This window comes from Oryctolagus cuniculus, chromosome 7 (assembly GCF_964237555.1).
Source record: "Oryctolagus cuniculus chromosome 7, mOryCun1.1, whole genome shotgun sequence".
In the NCBI taxonomy this organism is placed as follows: Eukaryota; Metazoa; Chordata; class Mammalia; order Lagomorpha; family Leporidae; genus Oryctolagus; species Oryctolagus cuniculus.
This window is the reverse complement of record NC_091438.1, coordinates 122,757,961-122,778,200: the sequence shown is the minus strand read 5'-3', so window position 1 is coordinate 122,778,200 and position 20,240 is coordinate 122,757,961. Positions and strand designations below refer to the sequence as shown.

General features: G+C 37.7%; 1 protein-coding gene across 12 annotated transcripts in view; it reads left to right on the top strand.

The window, feature by feature from the left end:
* Nucleotides 1-20,240, top strand: part of ELAVL4 (ELAV like RNA binding protein 4) — a 170,292-nt gene that overhangs the window by 53,651 nt on the left and 96,401 nt on the right. For 6 of the 12 annotated variants that reach the window (XM_008265279.4, XM_008265278.4, XM_070078544.1 and 3 more), the window contains one exon: nt 6,058-6,093. The exons of 2 other annotated variants lie outside the window; for them this stretch is intronic. Coding sequence is in view for 4 of the 10 variants with exons in the window: in XM_051857797.2 (XP_051713757.1) it covers nt 11,037-11,153 (117 nt within the window). In the remaining 6 variants the exon portion in view is untranslated. Of the gene's footprint in view, nt 1-6,057; nt 6,094-10,921; nt 11,154-13,669; nt 13,976-14,391; nt 14,741-20,240 lie in introns of those variants that run through there. 4 more of the 12 variants (XM_051857797.2, XM_002715104.5, XM_008265275.4 and 1 more) reach the window with 4 other exon arrangements.

Sequence of the window (20,240 nt, the reverse complement as noted above, 5' to 3'; positions counted from 1 at the left end):
TCAAGATTAATTTATTATTTAAGATGGCCTGAGCCGCGGCGGCCATTGGAGGGTGAACCAACGGCAAAAGGAAGACCTTTCTCTCTGTCTCTCTCTCTCACTGTCCACTCTGCCTGTCAAAAAAAAAAAAAAAAAAAAAAAAAAAAAAAAAAAAGATGGCCTGAGTGCTTGGGCCCCTGCACCCACATGGGAGACCTGGAAGAATCTCCTGATTCCTGGCTTTAGTCTAGCCCAGCCCTCTAAGGAGTGAACCAGCAGATTGAAGATCTCCCCCCGCCAACTCCAGTAACTCCACCTTTCAAATAAACAAAATAAATCTTTAAAAAAATAAGAAAAAAGTTATTGAGGCTGGCACTGTGGCATATCAGATAAAGCTGCCACCTGCAATACCAGAAACCCACATAGGTGCCAGTTGGAGTCCCTGCTACTCCACTTCTGATCCAGCTCCCTGCTAGTGGCCTGGGAAAAGCAGTGGAGGATGGCCAAAGTATTTGGCACCCTACCACCCACATGGGAGATTTGAATGAAGCTCTTGGTTCCTGGCTTTGGCTTGGCCCTGCACTGGCATTTGTGGACATATGGACAGTGAACCAGCAAATGGAAGATCTCTCTATGTCTGTTTCAAATGAATAAATAAATCTTAAAAAAATAAATAAATAAAAAGTTTGTTCCTTTTTACTAGTGTTCTTACTCTTTAAAGTTAGTTGAAAGTCTGAATTAGCCTTTCTGAAAATTTTGTTTTCTAATTAAAAACTACTTTTTATAGGCTCTGACATATTGGAAATGGCAAATATGTCAGAAATCATCTAGTTTTATTCCTTATTTACTCAATAAGAGTTTGCTCCATTGAGAAGTGATTTGCCTAAGTTCATATAATTATTAATGGCAGAGACAGGACTGGCCTTCCAGATTCCTTCTTGTATGTTCCCTAACAAATTAAAATTGATTCTTACTTTCATGAACACGCACCAGGTACCTATTGTGTATAAACGTCATTGTACTAGGCATTTTCTTTTGTTCTCTGACACATGGAAATGTGTAAAAATTCTTATTAAGTATATGGCTCAGTTTTGCCTTCTACTGATACCATGTCAAAGATATAAGGGGTGGGGGTGGGGATGGGAAATCTGTCCTTTAGCTGTTTGTATCTTGGAATTGGCAACATAGATTGTGTGGTGTTCGTTGATAATGAATGTTTAATAGTAAAGGCATCCCTTGAGTTTGCTGTTCCGAGCTTTTGAGTGTTTTGTGTCCTGGTGCCCCTGGGTACCCATGAGCTCACAGACAATAAAGAACAAATTTCAAACAGGAGTTTGTATAAACCTTAAAGATTACATAAGCATTTTATAATTTTTGAACAAACTGGAAGTTACAATGATACGCAGAACAATGTATAATACACATCTATTTACACTCATAGAGTTGAATTTTGTTTTGTTGTTGTTGTTGTTGTTATTTGAAAGTCAGATAGAGAGAGAGAGAGATCTTCTATCCACTGGGTTGCTCTCCAAATGGCCACAATGGCCGGAATTGGACCAGGCTGAAGCCAGGAACCTGAAGCTTCTTTCAAGTTTCCCATGTGGGTACAGCGGCCCAAGCACTTGGGCCATCTAGGCTGCTTTCCCAGGTGCATTAGCAGGGAGCTGGATTGGAAGTGGAGTGGCCGGGACTCGAACCAGTGCTCATATGGGATGCTGGCATCACAGGTGGCAGCTTTACCAGCTATGCCACAGTGCTAGCCCACTCATAGAGTTTGTGAAGGCTAGAAAAACATTTTTGCCAGGATTTTCACCTCACTGACAATGTTAAAATGATCAAATATATTGATTATTTGATTATTCCATGATTCATTCTATGGTTAATGAAGTAGGCAAAGTTGGTATCAAATAATAAAATCAGTTAGTGCCAGTTTGAGGTAAAGTTGGAATTCTTTTTTTTATATTTTTCTTTTAAATTATCCATGAAACTTTGAGTAACATGTAACATTGTAAAATCCTGATGTAGGTTTTTTAAAATTCTGGTTTTAGTTTTTCACTCTTCTCAATAAGGGAGGAATAGCACATAGTTGAATTGAATAGTGAGGTCAATATCAATAACCCTTTTAAAAGTACTTTAGTGTAATTTCTATAATAATCTAAGATTAATGGTGAATTGATAAAAGCAAGGTTATGTGTTCATGAATAATTTCAAAGTAGAACCAGGGCTTTTCCAGGGTCTGAGATTTTGTGGGAACCCAGCTAAAAAGGTTAACATTAACTGAGGCTTAATGCTATAACGAGTACTCAAACAGTATATTTCACTTTGTGTTTCTATGGGGGTGCAAACTATTGAAATCTTTACTTAATGTACACTAAACTGATCTTCTGTAAAAAAAAAAAAAAAAAAAAAAAAAGAAATTATCAATTCCCAACTTGACTCTCACTGGGATTAAACATGACAATAGGTCTGCTCTGATTTCATCATCATTTAAAAAAAATCATCTATTATTTTTCACTTTATGTTTCTGTGTGGGAGCAAACTGTTGAAATACTTACTTAAGGTATACTAAGCTGATCTTCTGTATATTAAGATAATCGAAAATGAATCTTGATGTGAATGGAAGGGGAGAGGGAGTGGGAAAGGGGAGGGTTGTGGGTGGGAGGGACGGTATGGGGGGGGAAGCCATTGTAACACATGAGTCGTACTTTGGAAATTTATATTCATTAAATAAAAGATAAAAAAAAAAGGCATTTGTAGCAAACAAGACTTAGGAAGTTGTTATATTAGACTTCTGTAAAAAAAAAAAAAAAAAAAAAAAAAAAAAAAAAAAAAAAAAAAAAACCTTACATTAAAAAATACTGGTCTTCATTAAAGATGTGATCCTTTTCAAGGAGGTATTTTGAACTTGAAACTGCTGTTGCTAAGGAGTTGCTAAGGCAAATGAGCTACTCAGCACTAATGTGTAACTTTATTCTTCTGCATAAAAGTAGTTAAATAATTTCCCCAGTTTCAGAAGTAGAGAAGGGGGAAACCAAAAAGGGTCAAGTGGAGAGTTACCTCTTTCTGTCAGTTACATAGTATGCTTCTCTTGTTTTTCACATTTTTTTTCTTCACCTCTCATAGAGAAAGAAAGTGATCTCTCTGGGTGTAAGAAAGTTAGAAAGGTAAACTAAGCTAGTGGATAGGAAAGGGCATACAGTGATTGCAGAGTGCCCCAGGCTAAGTCACAAGTGCCTGGTTACTAAGAGAAAGTCATGTGGGGGTTGCTGATCTAATGCTTCTCCTGATGACCAGCATCAGGAGAGGGTTTTTGTAATTACCCAGCATGAAGTGTGACTCAATAAAGTTAGTATTAGTAAATAAAGTGCCAAAATATTTGTGCCCCGCATTCATTTAAAAAGTTTTTCTGAGATATTTGAAATCAATAATTTATGTTCCTTTATTGAGTGTCCACTGCATTCAAGTACTGATATTCTATATGCTGACATTAGGAGGCAAATAATAGTTTCTACCATGGAAGTTCACAGTACAGTGTAAAAGTAATAGTGAATTATAATTCATTGAGTATAACCTGTAATAGTATTGCTTGAAAATCATTGAAATGTAGAATTATGTTTGTAGGTGACTTTTTGTTAAATGAAATTTGTAAACTATTTGGAAAGACTATTGTTTTGAGCTTTAGTAAATGGTTCCTTCCAAAGATCAGGCACTCTGTACTCCATTTCCAGGGATGAGAGAGAGAATAGCACACACAAAATAAGAGTAGGTAAACCTGCCCTTCTAAGTCTCACAGGACCACGGTTCTATCTGGTGGCAGAATCCTGAAATTACAGGCATAGTTTTTGCTTTGTTTTTTGTCATTGTTTTAACTGTCATTAGATGTCAAAGATATTACTCTCAATGTTACTTTTTGGATACAGAATAACACAGAGAATATGACAATTTTATTCAGCAATTGTACATATGTAAATATGAAACCTAAATTTTCCTCTTACTAGGTATGTGATCTTTAGAAAATCACTTCAGTTCCCTGATGTTTAATTTCCTTATTGGAAATCTCAGAATGGTAAAATTAAATGAGGTTTATAGGCAAAGCACCTGGTACAATGTTTGACACACAGTGGATACTCAATGAGTGTTAATTCTTGTTCCCTTTATAAAAGTACCTACTGGCTAATCCTCCGCCTTGCGGCGCCGGCACACCGGGTTCTAGTCCCGGTCGGGGCGCTGGATTCTGTCCCGGTTGCCCATCTTCCAGGCCAGCTCTCTGCTGTGGCCAGGGATTGCAGTGGAGGATGGCCCAAGTACTTGGGCCCTGCACCCCATGGGAGACCAGAATAAGTACCTGGCTCCTGCCATCGGATCGGCGCGGTGCACCGGCCGCAGCACGCCGGCTGCGGGGGCCATTGGAGGGTGAAGCAATGGCAAAGGAAGACCTTTCTCTCTCTCTCTCTCTCTCACTGTCCACTCTGCCTGTCAAAAATAAATAAATAAGTAAAAAATTTTTAAAAAGTACCTACTGAATAAGAGATCTGCCCTCCCACAGTCCTTATATATAATACTCTTCTGTTATAAAGATATTTTTATTTTACATATTTTATAAAGATATTTTTATTTATTTACTTGAGAGACTTGAGCCATACACACACACACACACACACACACACACACACACAGTGAGAGCGAGAACAAGAGCAAGAGAGAGAGAGAGAGAGCCAAAGAACCAGAGAGAGTTGGGGGTGGGGAGAAAGGGTGTTCTCCCATCTTTTGATTCACTTCCCAAATATTCATAAAGGCTAGGGCTGGAATGGGACCAGAGCTGAGAGCCAGGAAAGCAATCCAGGGCTTCTACATGGGTGGTAGGAACCCAGTCACATGAGCCATTACTGCTGTCTACATTTGCAGAAAGCTGGAGTCAGAGCCAGGAACTGAACCTAGGTATTCTGGTGTGGGGCATGGGAATCTTAACCATTGCCTTAACCTCTAAACTAAGTGCCTACCCTGTTTATAACCTTAACAAATAGAAGAGGTTAAAATAGATTAAAGAGGTGTGGCTTAGGTGATGTGGCTCTTAAAATCCCTTTTCTGTCCCTTCCTCTACCTTTGTTCTTATGTGAAATATCCTGCATTTTTCTATACAGATCCTACCATTCTTTTTAAAATATTTATTTGTTTATTTGAAAGGCAGAGCAGTGGAAAGAAAGGGAGAGACAGAGACAGAGATCTTCCACCCACTCACTGGCTCACTTCCCAAATGGCTGCAGTGGCCGGGACTGGACAGGCCAAAGGCAGGAGCCAAGAATTCCTTCTTCTTCTTTTTTTTTTTTTTTTTTTTTTGACAGGCAGAGTGGACAGTGAGAGAGAGAGAGACAGAGAGAAAGGTCTTCCTTTTTGCCGTCGGTTCACCCTCCAATGGCTGCCGCGGCCGGCGCGCTGCGCTGATCCAAAGGCAGGAGCCAGGTGCTTCTCCTGGTCTCCCATGCGGGTGCAGGGCCCAAGGACTTTGAGCCATCCTCCACTGCACTCCCGGGCCATAGCAGAGAGCTGGCCTGGAAGGGGGGCAACCGGGACAGAATCCAGCGCCCCGACCGGGACTAGAACCCAGTGTGCTGGCACCGCTAGGTGGAGGATTAGCCTATTGAGCTGCGGCACCGGCCAAGAATTCCTTCTGAATCTCTCACATAGGTGGCAGGGGCCCAAGAACTTATACCACAATCCACCAGTTTTCCCAGGTGCATTAGCAGGGAGCTAAATTGGAAGTTGAGTAACAAGGACTTGAACCTGAACTACAACATGGGATGCCAGTGTCACTAGCAGTAGCCTAACCCACTGTGCCACAACAACAGCCCCAATTCTGTCATTCTTAAAAACCTCACCTCAATTGCAGCTTCTTACTGGAGCCTTCTTTCATCACTGCAGATGGTATCCTTGCTGTGCACTATAGCACTTAATTTTTATGCTATTCTATTCTTCTACTTTCTTTTTTAACAATATGAAAAGGAAAGCTTCTAACCACATAGACTGTAAGCTCTTTGAAGATGGGCAACTATGATTTATATTTCTTTTTATTTTTCACAGCGAGAATTTAGCACTGAACTTTGCCCACAGGACTAAGTAAGTATTTATCTGTAGCAGGCATTTTTTATTAGAACTGGAACAGACTCTTTAACCTTTGTTGGTTATTATTGTCTTATTATTCTGTAATTATTTTGAGTCTTTGTACCATATATTTCTCACTGTGATTGAATTATATTAGAGCTAGTATAAACTAATTTATGCATTTCCTCCTCTGTTCTCCATTTTAATAATAATCGCTATCATGTACAGTGTTACCTCCTCCAAGCCATATTTGTTTTAATTCTGGTAACAAAATTTAAGGGAAGTGTTATTTGTACATTTTACTGATGAGAAAGCTAGGACTTACAGAGCCCGAAAGTGTTATTTTCTCCTAAGGAGATGTTGAGTGACCCCTAATTAAAACAAATGAAATGAGCCATGATATAATAGTTGAGTGTAGATGGGTAGACCTGTTGATCGCCATTCATTCACCATATCTGAATGAGAACTTAGAAATTAATTCAGTGTTTATTGAGCAGCTACTCTCTGGAAGTTTTGCCAGGTTTGAAGAGGAGGAGATAGAGTTGGGGACTCTGAATCAGATACTTATCCTTCCTTCAAAGATTTTCTGCTTTCCAGCTTTAATCCTTTGTATCTCCCCTACTCTGAATTTACTGGCTTATTATAATGATAAATTAAATGAGGCATCTTGAGGACATACCTAGCCAAAAGCACGTCATGAAAAAAAACTCTTGATCTTTTCTTAGCTGAGAAAAACAATTGAACATGCTTTCCACCTTCCCTTTCCTCTCCCTTCCTGTCTGAGCCCATTTGCCTCATTTACTAAGCATATTATTCTGTGACGTGATGGAGAGATTTTACTTTTAGATAAGGAAAATACCTTTCTAGAAGAATGCTTAGAAATAGCAGTTATAACTGCTATGGTGTTAACTGATTGTGCTTGTCAAGTGCCTCTTGCAATGTTTGATGTATAATAGACTCCTTGTAAAAGATAGGATTTTTATTTGTACTTTGAATAACTCCTATTATTTCTTTATTCCTTCTTCCTCTGCCTGTCTTCTGTCCTCTACTTCACTTTTTCTTCTCCTCCTCATCCTCCTCTTCCTACTTCCTCCTTTTTCTACAAGAGTACTATGTAAAGTTCATGGAAAAATGGACTTAAAAGATAAATTTATTTTGGTGCAAAAAAATTTGAAATCCATGCATAGTGTTTTTCATAATATACATTTCCATGATTTTTTTTTGAAGACTCCACCTATAGATGCACTTTCCTTGCCTGTTAAAAAATATTCATTTATTGGTAGTTACAGAATTATAAATGAGTTGAGAATTTTTTTAAACCTCATACTATTTTCAAAATTGTATTAAACTGGTTGAACTCTAAATCTTTTAAGGGTATAAATAGCTACTCCATACTTCATCTGGTTAGCATATTTAGATTTGTAAAACTTTATATTAGATGTTTTTATTTGTTTCACTTTTGCTGTATTTCTAGGAAAGCTCATCTAAACTGATATGAAAAGACCCCCAGACTTGTTAATGTAGGGATCTTCAGCAATCCCTCTCTGTTTTCACATTAATCCAACAGAGTTTTCTTGTGATGAAGAATATATATCAGGGAAAAGGCCCATTACTTCACCTAAACTGGATTGTTGAATAAATTTGTACTTACCTTTCTTGGAATTTTCTAAGAGAGTTTTCCTGTCCTTTCAATTTTCTTTCCCAGAAAGATACCCTAGTGCTGTTAAGAGTACAGAGACACATCTGAAAAAAGCAGCATACATTGATTCTGGAAAGAACCTGCTTTCCACTGCTGTTCTAGCATAAGGTCTAGGGGTATGGAAAGAAACCAGGAAGATCAAGTAAGAATCTACTCTTAGGTCAGTCTACCTGCACAGGTGAACTTTGGTGATTTAAACAGACTAAACATCCATTTATCACATTTCCATGCACAGCAGCATTCTTCTGGCTTTTTCCTCAAAATCTAGTAAATGAAACTAGTCAGGAAAGAGGAAAGCATCACACAGGTCGTATATCTCTAAGAGAACAGTCAACATTGAATTCCTGATGTTTCCGGTAAACTCCTTCATGCCAGTGTAGCACATCTTTCTTGCCTCTGTGGTCTGTTTACATTTTCCTATAAAACTGATTTAATATTTCTACAGAAAAAGGACAAAAATTAACCCCATAATTCAACAAAGGAAAATGAAGCTTTAAATTTTATAAAAAGCCTGTCAATATAGTATACTATTGTCTTGCCAGATTGTATTTCCATTAAAGAAAGACGTGCCAGCAGTTTAGGTTATTTTTAAGGGAAGAAGGATAGGATAGAAAGAAATTGAACCACTGGAAAATGTCAAGTCATAGACACTGATGACGCTATTTAAATTGTGTGCCGTAATCATATTAAGGCTGAGCACATGGAATTCCCGATTTCTGCATGACAGTGAAAAAGGGCCAGCAATTATCTGTGTGTGTGTGTGTGTGTGTGTGTGTGTGTGTGGTTCATTCTACCTTCCCATTCCATTTTAATTCAGTTGAGGGGCAAGAAGAGGTAATCCAGACAGCCGGAACAGGAACAGGAGGAAAAGGTCTGCAGCTGTGCTCAGAGGGACTGGTGTGAAGAGGGAGGCTCAGTCTGACTTGGAGTTTTGTGCTGTTGCACGTGAATGCTCTGGAACTGCCCTAATCGCCTGAAAATGAGCCGGCTACAGTCATATGGAACAGGTCTGTTTAGCCACATCACTGGGTAGTGTGGCAGATGGTAGACCGTCAATGGGTGGTATTGATTGGCTGGATTTGCCTTAGGGTAGCAAGACTATGGGTCCTTAAAATCCCGCTTCGTCTTATTTTCCTTTGTGCTTCTGTGTACAGAAGTGGTTTTCTCTTCTCATTCCCCCTAGTCCCCAGTATCTCTTTTTCCCCTTTTCAAATCAAAAGTCTCCCTTGGTAATCAAGATAGAGAGGTTACCTTGAGATAAACACTCTTTAAATTATCACCAAGGCAAGAAAATGCAAGAATATTTTATTTACTAGGCTGATTACATTTTAGTGTTTGAAGAAAGTGACATTTTTTAATTAGTGTTTAAGACATATGGTGAGTGTACAAATTAGCTTATTTCATACAACCAGAATTTGATGAGAGCAACTCCTACTTCTCACTCCCCATTTAAAAATTGTCACTTGAAACTTAATATATGCAAGGAGGTTAAATGGTATTAAATGATGCAGACTTGGCTTAAAGATGAACTAGACAGGCACTGTTGTGTGTGGCTAAATGTTGCCTGGATGGGCTGGAAAAATACTAGTATCGACATCTGTGTTTGCAAAAGGATGTGGAAGTTTCAGAGCTTTAATTTTATCCATCCAAGAAAACAAAATCCCAGGTATCTGTATGTGTGTTTTCCTGTTTTAGACACATGTGAATAAAGAATGGTGCATGCATGCTTTGTAAACTGTAAGATCTTCCTTAAAATAAGGCCATATAAGTGATGTAATTTATTTTGTGTTCAGGTGACTCTATGTCCTTTTTGCATCCCACTTCTATGACTTAGAGCTTTGAACTTTGGATATTCTTTGTATTTCTGGCAGAGGAGAAGATTAATTGGAATAGAGTGGTACAAAAGAGATGCCAAGTTAGCTATACATCCAAAATAGTATACTACAGAAATGTTCCACTTCGAGGCAGATCTCAGGGAAAATGAACAGCATTGGGTAGAGATGATTGGTTTGCTCTTGTGGTTGTTTCTAACTGTTCACATAATTGTGTTTTTAAGAGATGCCCAAGATTTTTTCCCTAGTGTCGTTACTTTTAAGCTTCTGGTTATTTACTATCAAGAAAAAGACCATATCAAATAAACTTAATGTTTTGCTCAGATGAAAAATTGCACCCTTAAAGTCTCGCCTCCATCTTGTATGTGCTTCATCATATGCACTCTTTTGAATTGAGTTTTCATCATATGTGTCAGTATTTTTCACATTTTCCTAAAGGAAAATATTTCCATGGGGTTTTTTGTTTTCCCCCTTGTCTTAATTAAATTTTCCGTGTTCACCCTTTGCTAAATGAAACAAAGCTTGTTTGTGTTTCATTTTTCACAGTTCTTATTAGGATTGGTGGCAGTGTTTTGTTTTGTTTTGCTTCCTTGCTTTAAGTCAGGAGAAGAATTTTATTTATTTATTTTGACAAGATACCATGAGAAACAATCTTTCATGTTAAAATGTTGGTGTTTCTCATCTTACACTCAAAAGCTAATCCAGGGGAGAAAAAAAAAAGTCTTTTAAGATGGTTCATTTGAATCTGTGCACTCTACCCACCTGGTGGTTATATAGTGAACTGTTACTTTAAAGAGTAGTTTAAACACCAGCCATGTTTGGGGCAGGCTGCTCTCGCAAAGAGAGCAGTACATATAACAGGAGTCTACTGTGTGTGAGATAAGGGGAAAATTCAGCTCACTGACTAGAGGTTTTAATGTGCGAACTCTAGGGAAATAATATATTGACTGTTCCGTGGTGCGCAAGAAAATTGAAGAACCCTTTGCAGACGGAGTGCTTTGCAAAGGATTCTATCTGTTTCTCTTAAAACAAAATCTGTGGCAAGATGTTTGAAATCAGCAGGACGCTTAATGCTGCTTTGTTAAATAATGAGGTAATATTTTGTCACTTTTTTCTGGGCAGCATCTGTTTTTTTTTTCATTCCCCCCTTATTTTTTTTTTCCTATGTGTATGAAGGATTCTTCTTTCATTTCTTCCTGGAAGTCAAGGAAATACAATTCATGCTTCCATTTCTGTTCCTTCCTTTCTGTGCTTTTGGAGAATCTGGTTGTCTTTTTTTATTTGCAGTTTCAACCGGCTGCTGTTTCCTAGCCCATTGTGCCACGTAAGGCTTCTCCAGTGCGCGGAGTAGGTAGTTATTAACGCTGAATTGGCTTCTGGTACAGTCCATCTGGACTCTGTGTGGGAAAGCTGGCTGCCGGCGACTGATGCTGAGATATCTGCAACCTTTGGGATGTGTGCATGGTGGCGAGGGGCTGACTGATATGAGATTACTCCTTTTAAGGGAAATTGTTATTAATGAGTCAAGAAACTGCTCATTTATGGTAAGAGGAATGCAGCAGCGCTGGCAGCCCCACAGCTCTGGGATAGCATTTTTAGTTTGCCTTAGCTGCTTGAGTGATACAAGTTTCTTTCTGTGGTGGTGGAGGATGGTGGCGGAGGAAAAAAAAAATCATGCATGACTGGGAGACTCGCCTGCCTCAATCTTGAGATAATATATTGAGAATCTGTTGCTTTACAAATGTCACACCACTGATGTAGCGGTCAGCCCCTCACTCTGAAAGATGAATGGTACTATTGGAAATGCGATAATAAGGTTGACTTTTCCCAACAATAGGATTCTGCCTTTGTCTTTAGAGAAAAGGCCTCTGAGGACATTTGTGCATTTGTTTGAGGATTCCGTTGAAAGACTTTACAGTGGAGATTTTTGGGAGAAGTGATCAATATACAAAGTGCACAGATTTTTCAGCCTAGCAAAACCAGCTAATTGTTTAATACTGTAAACATACACTTACTGTTTCAGAAAAATGATCAGAATGTCTTTTGATATATTCAATGTTAACTTATAGTGTGCTGAGTTTAGTATGGATGGGAGAAAAAGGCTTTTAACAATTTCATCTTTTATAACACCCAGAGAAATACTAAGTAAATATTTTGTTCCAAGTGAGCTGTTTTTATTTATATATTTGTCATCATTGTGTTAATATTTACTTTTCACAATACCATGATATCAGTGAGATCACACTCAGAGTTTCTGTTGTTGATTTGGGGCATATGCACCTATCCTATGTATATATGTTAAACCATTTAGAACACTTAACCTGTGAGTTCATCCTTAGTACACTGTTTAATAGTGTAATACCTTCCTGACTCATGGGACTCTAAACATTTGCTAAAAAAATTGTTTTAAAAGTTTACTTAATTCTGTATTGTTCTACTCAAAGAAATTATATGTTTTACATTTTAACTTTTATACTTCATGTATTTCCATTTCTAATAGCTAAGTTTATTTATATTCAAGTTTGATAGTTCATGCAGTATACCTAAAACGTTATATTTTTTTATTAACACATGTATTTTTAAATGTATGTATATATGCATATGCTTGTATACATTTATTTATATGTATTCATGAAATAGTAGTATGAAGAGATTAATTTTAATCTTTAAAAATGTAAAGGTTATTTTCTAATGATTTTTCTACAAACTCATTTATTCTTAGACTTTGAATCCCAGAAGGATAGCATATTTTTCTGCCTCTATTTGTACTCTGCCTAATCCTGTTTTGCTCTCAACTCCAGCCAAAGATTAAAGTTTATGTTGAATTATGTTTTGATATTTGCTGCTTTTGTGTATTTATTGAGAAGCAAAATGATTAAATTACGAGTTAAACAGTGATAACTTTTTGCATAAGTGTTAAGCAATATAAACTACTTTAAAAACAGAAATCAAAACAAAAATATGCACTTTAAAAGTTGAATAGTATAGAGGTTATGAAATGTGTAAAGTAGTCAGACAAATTATATACATCACCACACACTTGCGAAGTGTCTCTTTGCAAATCTTTATAAAGACCAAAGATAAAAAGACATCCTTTGAAGGATAGGTGCCAAATCACTTGTTCAGTTAAGCAAGATGAGCACTCTGCACAGGTTATAAAATGAGGCTGTTGTCAAAAGCATGTTTTACTTCTCTCTGCAGCAGTAGAGGAAGCAAGGGCATAATGCGTTTTAGTGGATTTTTAAAAATTCAGATCATGCCCCTATCCAAGTTGAGAAATAAATTCATTTAAATAAATCATTCATCATTCTCTGTTTTGAAAAGCTCAGACTGAAGCCATAAAGGTAGAGGCTGACAGCTGCCCTCCTCCTCCCCCCAGATTTTTTTCCTTTATTGTTTATTAGGAAATAGTTTTCTGAGGCAAACTTGTATGACCCCAGTTTATGGAGCAAGCCGAATCCTGAACTCCCTTGCTTTTGAAATGTTGGCCATGTTAGCAGCAGCAGGAGAATTGGTTTTTAAAAAATCAGCAATATTGGGAAATAATAAAGTTAAAATGTAGATGTATTAGCACATTAAAGTGCTTTTGTTGTATCTTTAAGCCTAGAGGCAGATCATTAAATATGCATTTCGCTAGAAAGCAACTGTCGAGAAAGATAAGGTGGTTGAAAATATTCTACTGCTGCAAAAGCTCTCCATCAGGGGGTGGGATAGTGCAGCCCTCAGGACAGGCAAAAGGGAGGACACTCCCACTGTTAGGGTTTTTAAGCCTCCAGTGACCTGCAGTTGTTACAGTACTTTTGAGCTAGGAGGAGGGGAAAGGTAAAAATACAAGTATAGCTGTTGTTGCTTCAGCCGGGCCTTAATTACCAGACACAAGAAGCAGTTCAGAAATCTGGTCTCTGTTGTTGTAGAGGTCACCAAATCATTAACATCGTCAATCTGGCAGTAGCTAATTTAAATAGCACCTGATGTTGCAACGCCTTCCTGCGTTTCCCCAGCCAATCAGATCCTGGCTTCGGCTGACAGATGGTCCCATAAATGGATGTAAAAAGGGGAAGCTTCGAGCCAATTTCAGCAAGGCTCTGTTCAGTTGTTCTTATCTACATCCTAGAATCGGGGGTTTCAGCTCACTGCTCCTTTTCTTTCTTTTTTTTTTTTTTTCCTCTCTCTCCTACCCCCGCCCTCCTACCCAAATAATTGATTTACTTTACGATCATCCACACTGTGTTTTGTGGATCTTTAAATATATATATATATATAACAATAGTAGTTATTTTAAAAATATATTCTGAAATCTTTGCAAATTTTAAGAGAAGAGTCGAAGCTCTGCGAGACCCAATATTTGCCAATAAGAATGGTTATGGTAGGTATGACTAGATTTATAATATGCTGTTTGTGTTGCTGGAGGGAAGAAAAGCATCCACACCTTGACCAATCTTATGCTTGCACAAGAGTTTTAGTTCTCTGCTGCTGTTTGGTTCCTACATTTACTATGTCTTTTGTGTAGCGAGTGCGGGTAGGTCCTTTTATTGAAAAGCAGTGGGGAGATAGATTGTCATTTTTAACAGGTCGTTGTCAGTTTTCCCTTCAACATAAAGGTGTGGGGGTGGGGGGTGAGCTGAAATAATTGCTGATTTGTTGAATGAGGTTGTATTACTTGAGACCATAATGGCAAAAGAAGGGTTTTCTTTTTGTACAGGAGAGGGGATTTGTCTAGTTGCCTGGGTTTTGTGGGGCTGGGGGTGGATGCAGCAGGGTTAGGAATCTCTCCATTTCTGTGCTGGAAATTTAAACCTTGAGAGACAGCTCCTGGATACCGAACATTGAGATGGGCAGTTCTGTTTCGAGGGACTGCGCAGTCAAAACAGCAAAGAGAGTGATTTATTTGGGCTTCAGTAAATGCTGCATCTTGTATTTCAAAGAGTTTCCTGTCATGACCTCATAAAAAAGAGGAGGCGGCTTGTATGTGTAGCGGTGCCTGGCGTGTTGAGTTGTTGCTTCCTTCTCTGGGCAGCAGCTCTGTAAGAAGGAATGTCAGCTTTTACATAACGTTCCTTTCCGCTTTTGACACACTGTGTGAGGGTCCATCTTCTTCTGATCACAGATGGAGTGGAATGGCTTGAAGATGGTAAGTGAAAAGAGAAAGGGAGCTTGAGGGTCCAGCCGTGTGTTTGTGTGTATGTGTGTGTGTGTGTGTGTGTGTGTGTGTGTAAGCATGGTGGACTGTGCATTGTAAATCACTGTGCTGATCATTTGTGTGTGTGTGTGTGTGTTTATTAGTATTTTTCTTTTCTGAAAAGCAGAATTTACCTTCAAATATAATGGCACTGCATGCACACTAGGCACACATACTACCCCTTCTATCGAACACACATTTTAGCCAAGCTAGGTTGGTGTCTTTTTTGACAATCACAATGTCACCGTCACTGTTGGCTGGCGTGTCCAATGCCTCTGTGAGCCTTCAACAGAATTATATGACTATTAAAGTTAAAGGCACGTTTCTTTTTCAGTCTCATGCTAGGAGTGATGGGGAAGGCTAGGAATGAGGGGTGGAGGAGGTAAGATTTAGTACCAGCAGATGCAATTGTGAAACAGGACTTTGAGATGTGGTCGGGGAAGTGGAAAACCTTTCTGCCGAAGTAGTAAATCTATTTTTAGCATCATCTTTTTCTGAAAAAAGAAGCAGGGAAACTCCTTGAGTGCTGCTTCTGTCGCCTGATGTTGACCCCGAAGATATGGCACAAAATGGCACAATCGGATGCCACGAGTGCCCACTTTGACTTTGAATTTTCACCAGGCTTCAGAGCTGGGTATGGGGGGAGGCTGTAAATTCATATCCATCTCACTTATTTTTCGCTAGAAAAGCCTGGGGAGGACTTTTTGCTCTGCATAGATGTTATAACAAAGCTATGGTCTTTTTCCCATTCTTAGAGGATTGCCTTTGTCTGGCTGCTTGTTTTGATGGGTGTAAAACAAATAAGATTAGACCGAGCAGCCCAACTGAAAGCGATAGCTGGGAGGAAAACCCAATGAAAGGTTGCCGGGGAAACGAACAGAGGAGAAGCTGAGTAGGGAGCAGGTGGCTATCATGAGAACACACTGCAAACAGTGTAAAAAAGGGGGGTGGGGGGACAAGACCTCGATTATCTTTGCTGTTCTTTGTGGCTGGCCCAACTTTAATTATTCTTTATAAATAGGTGTTAATTACGTTTCTAACTCTGGTTTACAGTGATTTTTAGAAATCTATTTTTAAGCATCTGTTCTGTCTTCCCTGGTTTTTTTTTTGTTTTGTTTTGTTTTGTTTTGTTTTGTTTTGTTTAAAAAACAGAGAAGAGGGGGAAGGGAGGGTAAGGATCTTGCTTTTTTCCCGTTCTTTCCCCCTTTTCCCTGCTGTGAAATTGTACGTGCAAAAAATCGCAAGGAATCCTGTGAGGCCATTTGAAAAAAATGTAAATTATATTGAATGAAGTTGACGGAAGCATAATAGTGAACTCCCACAGCTGATAGGTTCTGAAATGATTTCTTAGAAATTTCCAGCAAATATTCATAGGAAAAATATTGGTAGAACAGACTTATTCCAAGCAATGATTTTTGTGTTAGGTGATACTGGTGCTTTTATTAAATCATGTTAATACTGTAGTTCTGGGGAGTTCATTGTGTCTCTCATTTTATATCCCAAGTAAAAATTAGTTTTAAAAATAGCAAATCAAAAGCAGTATCCTAACCTTTTGCTTCCCTTTCCTCCCCATGCCTCCAGCCATCAGATCCTTCAGGCTGTACCTCACAACCACTGCCTTCCATTTAGTATTTGGTACTGGTTCTGGTCTTGACATTAACTGAGTGAAAAAGCTGATTGCGTGTGTGTGTGTGTGTGTATGTGTGTGTTTGAATGTGTGGGATCCATGTGTGCCCTGAGTGATAGGCGTTTCTGGCTTTTCTGAGTGTGTTTTACTAGTAGTCTCTTTTCCCATGATGGTGGGTACCAGGACTGAGAGATATAGGACTTGGGTGAATAGGAGGTAGTGTAAAAACAATTGACCGTGATCTGGGTTTTTTTGTTTTTGTTTTTAGTTTTTGATTTTTTAATGAGTGACAAAAGAGATACATTATCCAACAGCTAATTTTAAGTTCAAAAAAAGAGATATTAAAAACACTGAAATACATTAGAAGGTTAGGAAATATAACTGGATTTATTGAAAGTACTCTTAAATTTTACTCTCTCCATTGCAAATTAACACATACATACACATTCACACCCCAAACCCATTTTTTTTCTTTTAGATGCTGCTTCTTGTTTTGTGTTTTTACAAGGATACTTAAAATTTTTGTTTTGGTTTATGAGATAAAAATAAATGAACATATTTTGGTCAGACATTTGAACTTTGCTCTCAGATAAGTGCATAAACGCTATGTTGTCATTAAAAATAGGATATTTTTTTTGTTATCCTTAACATATTCTTTTTGTATTTTCTGAGAATTTTGGGGCAATTTTTAGTTAGAAGAAAATAATTTCCATACTAACTGTCATTCTTGGCTCGGGTTGTAAAAAAGACACGTGGTTCTGCTGCTGACCTTTCTCGCTTCTTTGTCTTAAAAATATTAATGTCTACTACCTGCATGTGGAGATGTGCACAAGGCTGGAGTGTACATTTATCAAGAAGTGAAAATCTGACTGGAAATATTTGTGTAACAAGCATTTGACTACATGGCAGTTTAATGAACACAATGTCTGTATATCTCATAGTAATATAATGGCTAAATCACTTAATATTTGAATTTTTGAATCATTGGTTTGCAAGATTATTTTAAGATCTCGCAAAAAAAAAAAAAAAAAAAGCCAAATAAACAACTTAACCATTCATTTGTAATCTCAGTCCCATTCATTCCTAAGTGCTGTTCATTCAAGTCATACTCCTGGCCAGATAAGATGGGTTTGCTTTTGTCGATGATTTTTGCCAAGGCTTAAAACTTTTTTCTCTCCCTGTAGCCCTTCCTAGGCCCTTTGAATATTAGAGGTTTGTTATGAGGATGGCCAGAATGTCCTGAGATAGTAACAACAGAGTATTTTTAAAAAAGAGAGAAAAAAAGAAAATGAACTATACATTTGTATTTTAGCTCAAAACTCAGTCTTGAAATAGAATTTGACACATGTCAGACTTTAGATAATTTAAAGGTAGGCTATATATTGGGGATAGTCTATTTGAAATCTCAAATCTAGAAATCATTGCATGAATGGTGCTTTGTGTGTGTATGTTCAATATCTCTAAAAGGATTTGTGGGTGAATTGAGGTGTTTTTCTCAAGTTAGAGTTACTGTGAACAATGAAGGGGTTTCCTCAAGGCAAGTCCTTTTATTTGGTTTGATTTCCTCCCTTTTCACTTATCTTCTTATTGAGGGGTGGATTCTCTTCTTAAGTGTAGACCAAATAATGTTCCTTCTAAGAAGAAATATACTGCTTCACTTAGCCCTTGGCATCTTAATGCCTTATTCTAATTTTTTTAAGAAAGTGAAACAAATTACCTTTGTGTACCACAAAAAAGGAATAGAGGTCTTGACAGAGGTCATTGTACATGGATAGAAGTGCTTTGGGCTTGACAAATTTCTTCATCAGTTCCAATGATCTGTGGCCACCAGACACTTAATTTCTATGCCGGGACATTTAAGATATATATTTGTTGGTGAGCTGGCCAGCGGATGCTACAAACAGGAGTATGTGCAGGCAAATGCTGCAATGCAGTATTTTTTCCCAATGTCATTGGAAGTTTTGGGGGTAAAAAGGGACATGACCAATCTCAAGTTTTTATCTTACTATTTTCCACTTGAGAGTGCATGTTGTAAAGAATTGCTAAGTTTCTCTTTTGAAAGTAAAGTCAACCTTTTATTGCTCACTATGCATCCCTCCATGCATTTGATGGATATGTGGAAAGCATGTGGCATGTGTGTGGAAAAAATAGAGGGAGAAAGACCCTATGTATCAGTGTATTGCTGGATTCTTGGGCCTGTCTTAGGTTTTCCTTATTTGGTATTACCAAATGTGCATACACATTTACATTTAAGTATATGTGCAACTATAAATGGAAAGAAAATCAAACTGAGCTTCTTCCTATAAGTGGTTGCTTCTGTTCATGAGCTCCAAGAATTTTCCTATTCAAAAAATCCCAAACTTCAAATTTTAATCAAAAAAGATATATCCAGGCCTTACAGACCTATTAGTAACCAAACACCTTTTATCAAGTGCCACTTGAGAAACTATAAACATACAAACTTAGGACAGTATTTGTGAGCTAAGGGCTGCCCTTTCAATCAGGGGTTGGGTTCAAATTAAAATATGTGTCTATCTATAGAGAGGGAGGGGGGAAGATTGTTTTCTTTGAAGGCATTTGAATCTAGTCGCCATTGGTAAAAGTAAGGAGGAAGTAAAGTGATCATGTTAACATCCTGTACTTTGGTGTGTGTGTGTGTGTGTGTGTGTGTGTCTGTGTTTTAGGAACATTCTTGCATTTTTGAAATATCAGCATATTTTAAGCATAGTATTTTTATAGGTCAGTGACTTTCTAAGGTTGAAAGAACGGTGACCTGTGGGTGGGCAGAAGTTATCATAAGCAGTAATTGTCTTAAACCAGCTATTTAGCAATGAAAATGAAAAATAAAAGGGTTGGAGGACAAGAGTTGAAAGAGGCACCAACATGTGGAGCTGTGCCTTTCCAGTATAGGAGATGAGTGATAGATTTGAACTAGTGCAGTGCGGGATGCCTGATAATTTCTCAGAACCTTGACTTTGCAGGTTCATTACTTCCTTGCTTGCTTGTTCACACCTTTAATTGTATCCAGTTTGGGATGCTGGTTGGGGGCAGGCAAGACAAGCCATTTTGTTTGTTGTTTACTTCATTAAGTATTCAAGTGGTGTGTTCACAATAGCTTTGGATCATCAGTGTTAGAAATCAAGCACTTTTGAAATGAAATTGTTACAAAAGAGCAAAACATACAAAAGCAGTCAGCCAGCTAGCTTGCTTTGGATGTTCACATCTACTCTGCTTAATCATAATATTTATGTTGTTCTTTGTACATTCATTAACAAATAATTTATGTGATATCAGTGCTCCTAATAGGCTGGTAACTTAATATGTCTATTTATCTATCTTTTACTCCCTACCCTACTCTTGAGGTTCTTCCTTTACCTAGACCATTTTAGGACTGACCATTTTTGCTTTAGGGAGGCTTGTTATTCAGATCTTTGTTGTAGAGATAATCCCCGACCCACAAAGGATACCCCTCTACAAGGATCAAGAAATGCTGAGAGCCATAAAGGAATTCTTAAATAAATTTTGAATGAGAAAGCAGTAAAAGAAAAAAAAATTGAAGAATAAGGTCAGTGTAATCGTTGTGCTTGCATTTTTGTGTTTTGTCTCTGGAAAGCTTTATTTTTAACCACAAAAGTAAAATGCAAAACTAGCATATGTGACTATTTAATGGAAAAAATTATATGTCATAGGTTCATCTGAAAATAACTTTCCTTGTACTTCAAGTTTGAAAGATAACATTGAAACTCAATCTTAATTTTTAAATTTTTCCTTGTAAACTAAAAAAATTTAATTCATAATTTTTTATGGGAAGTTTAGTTCTTTTTT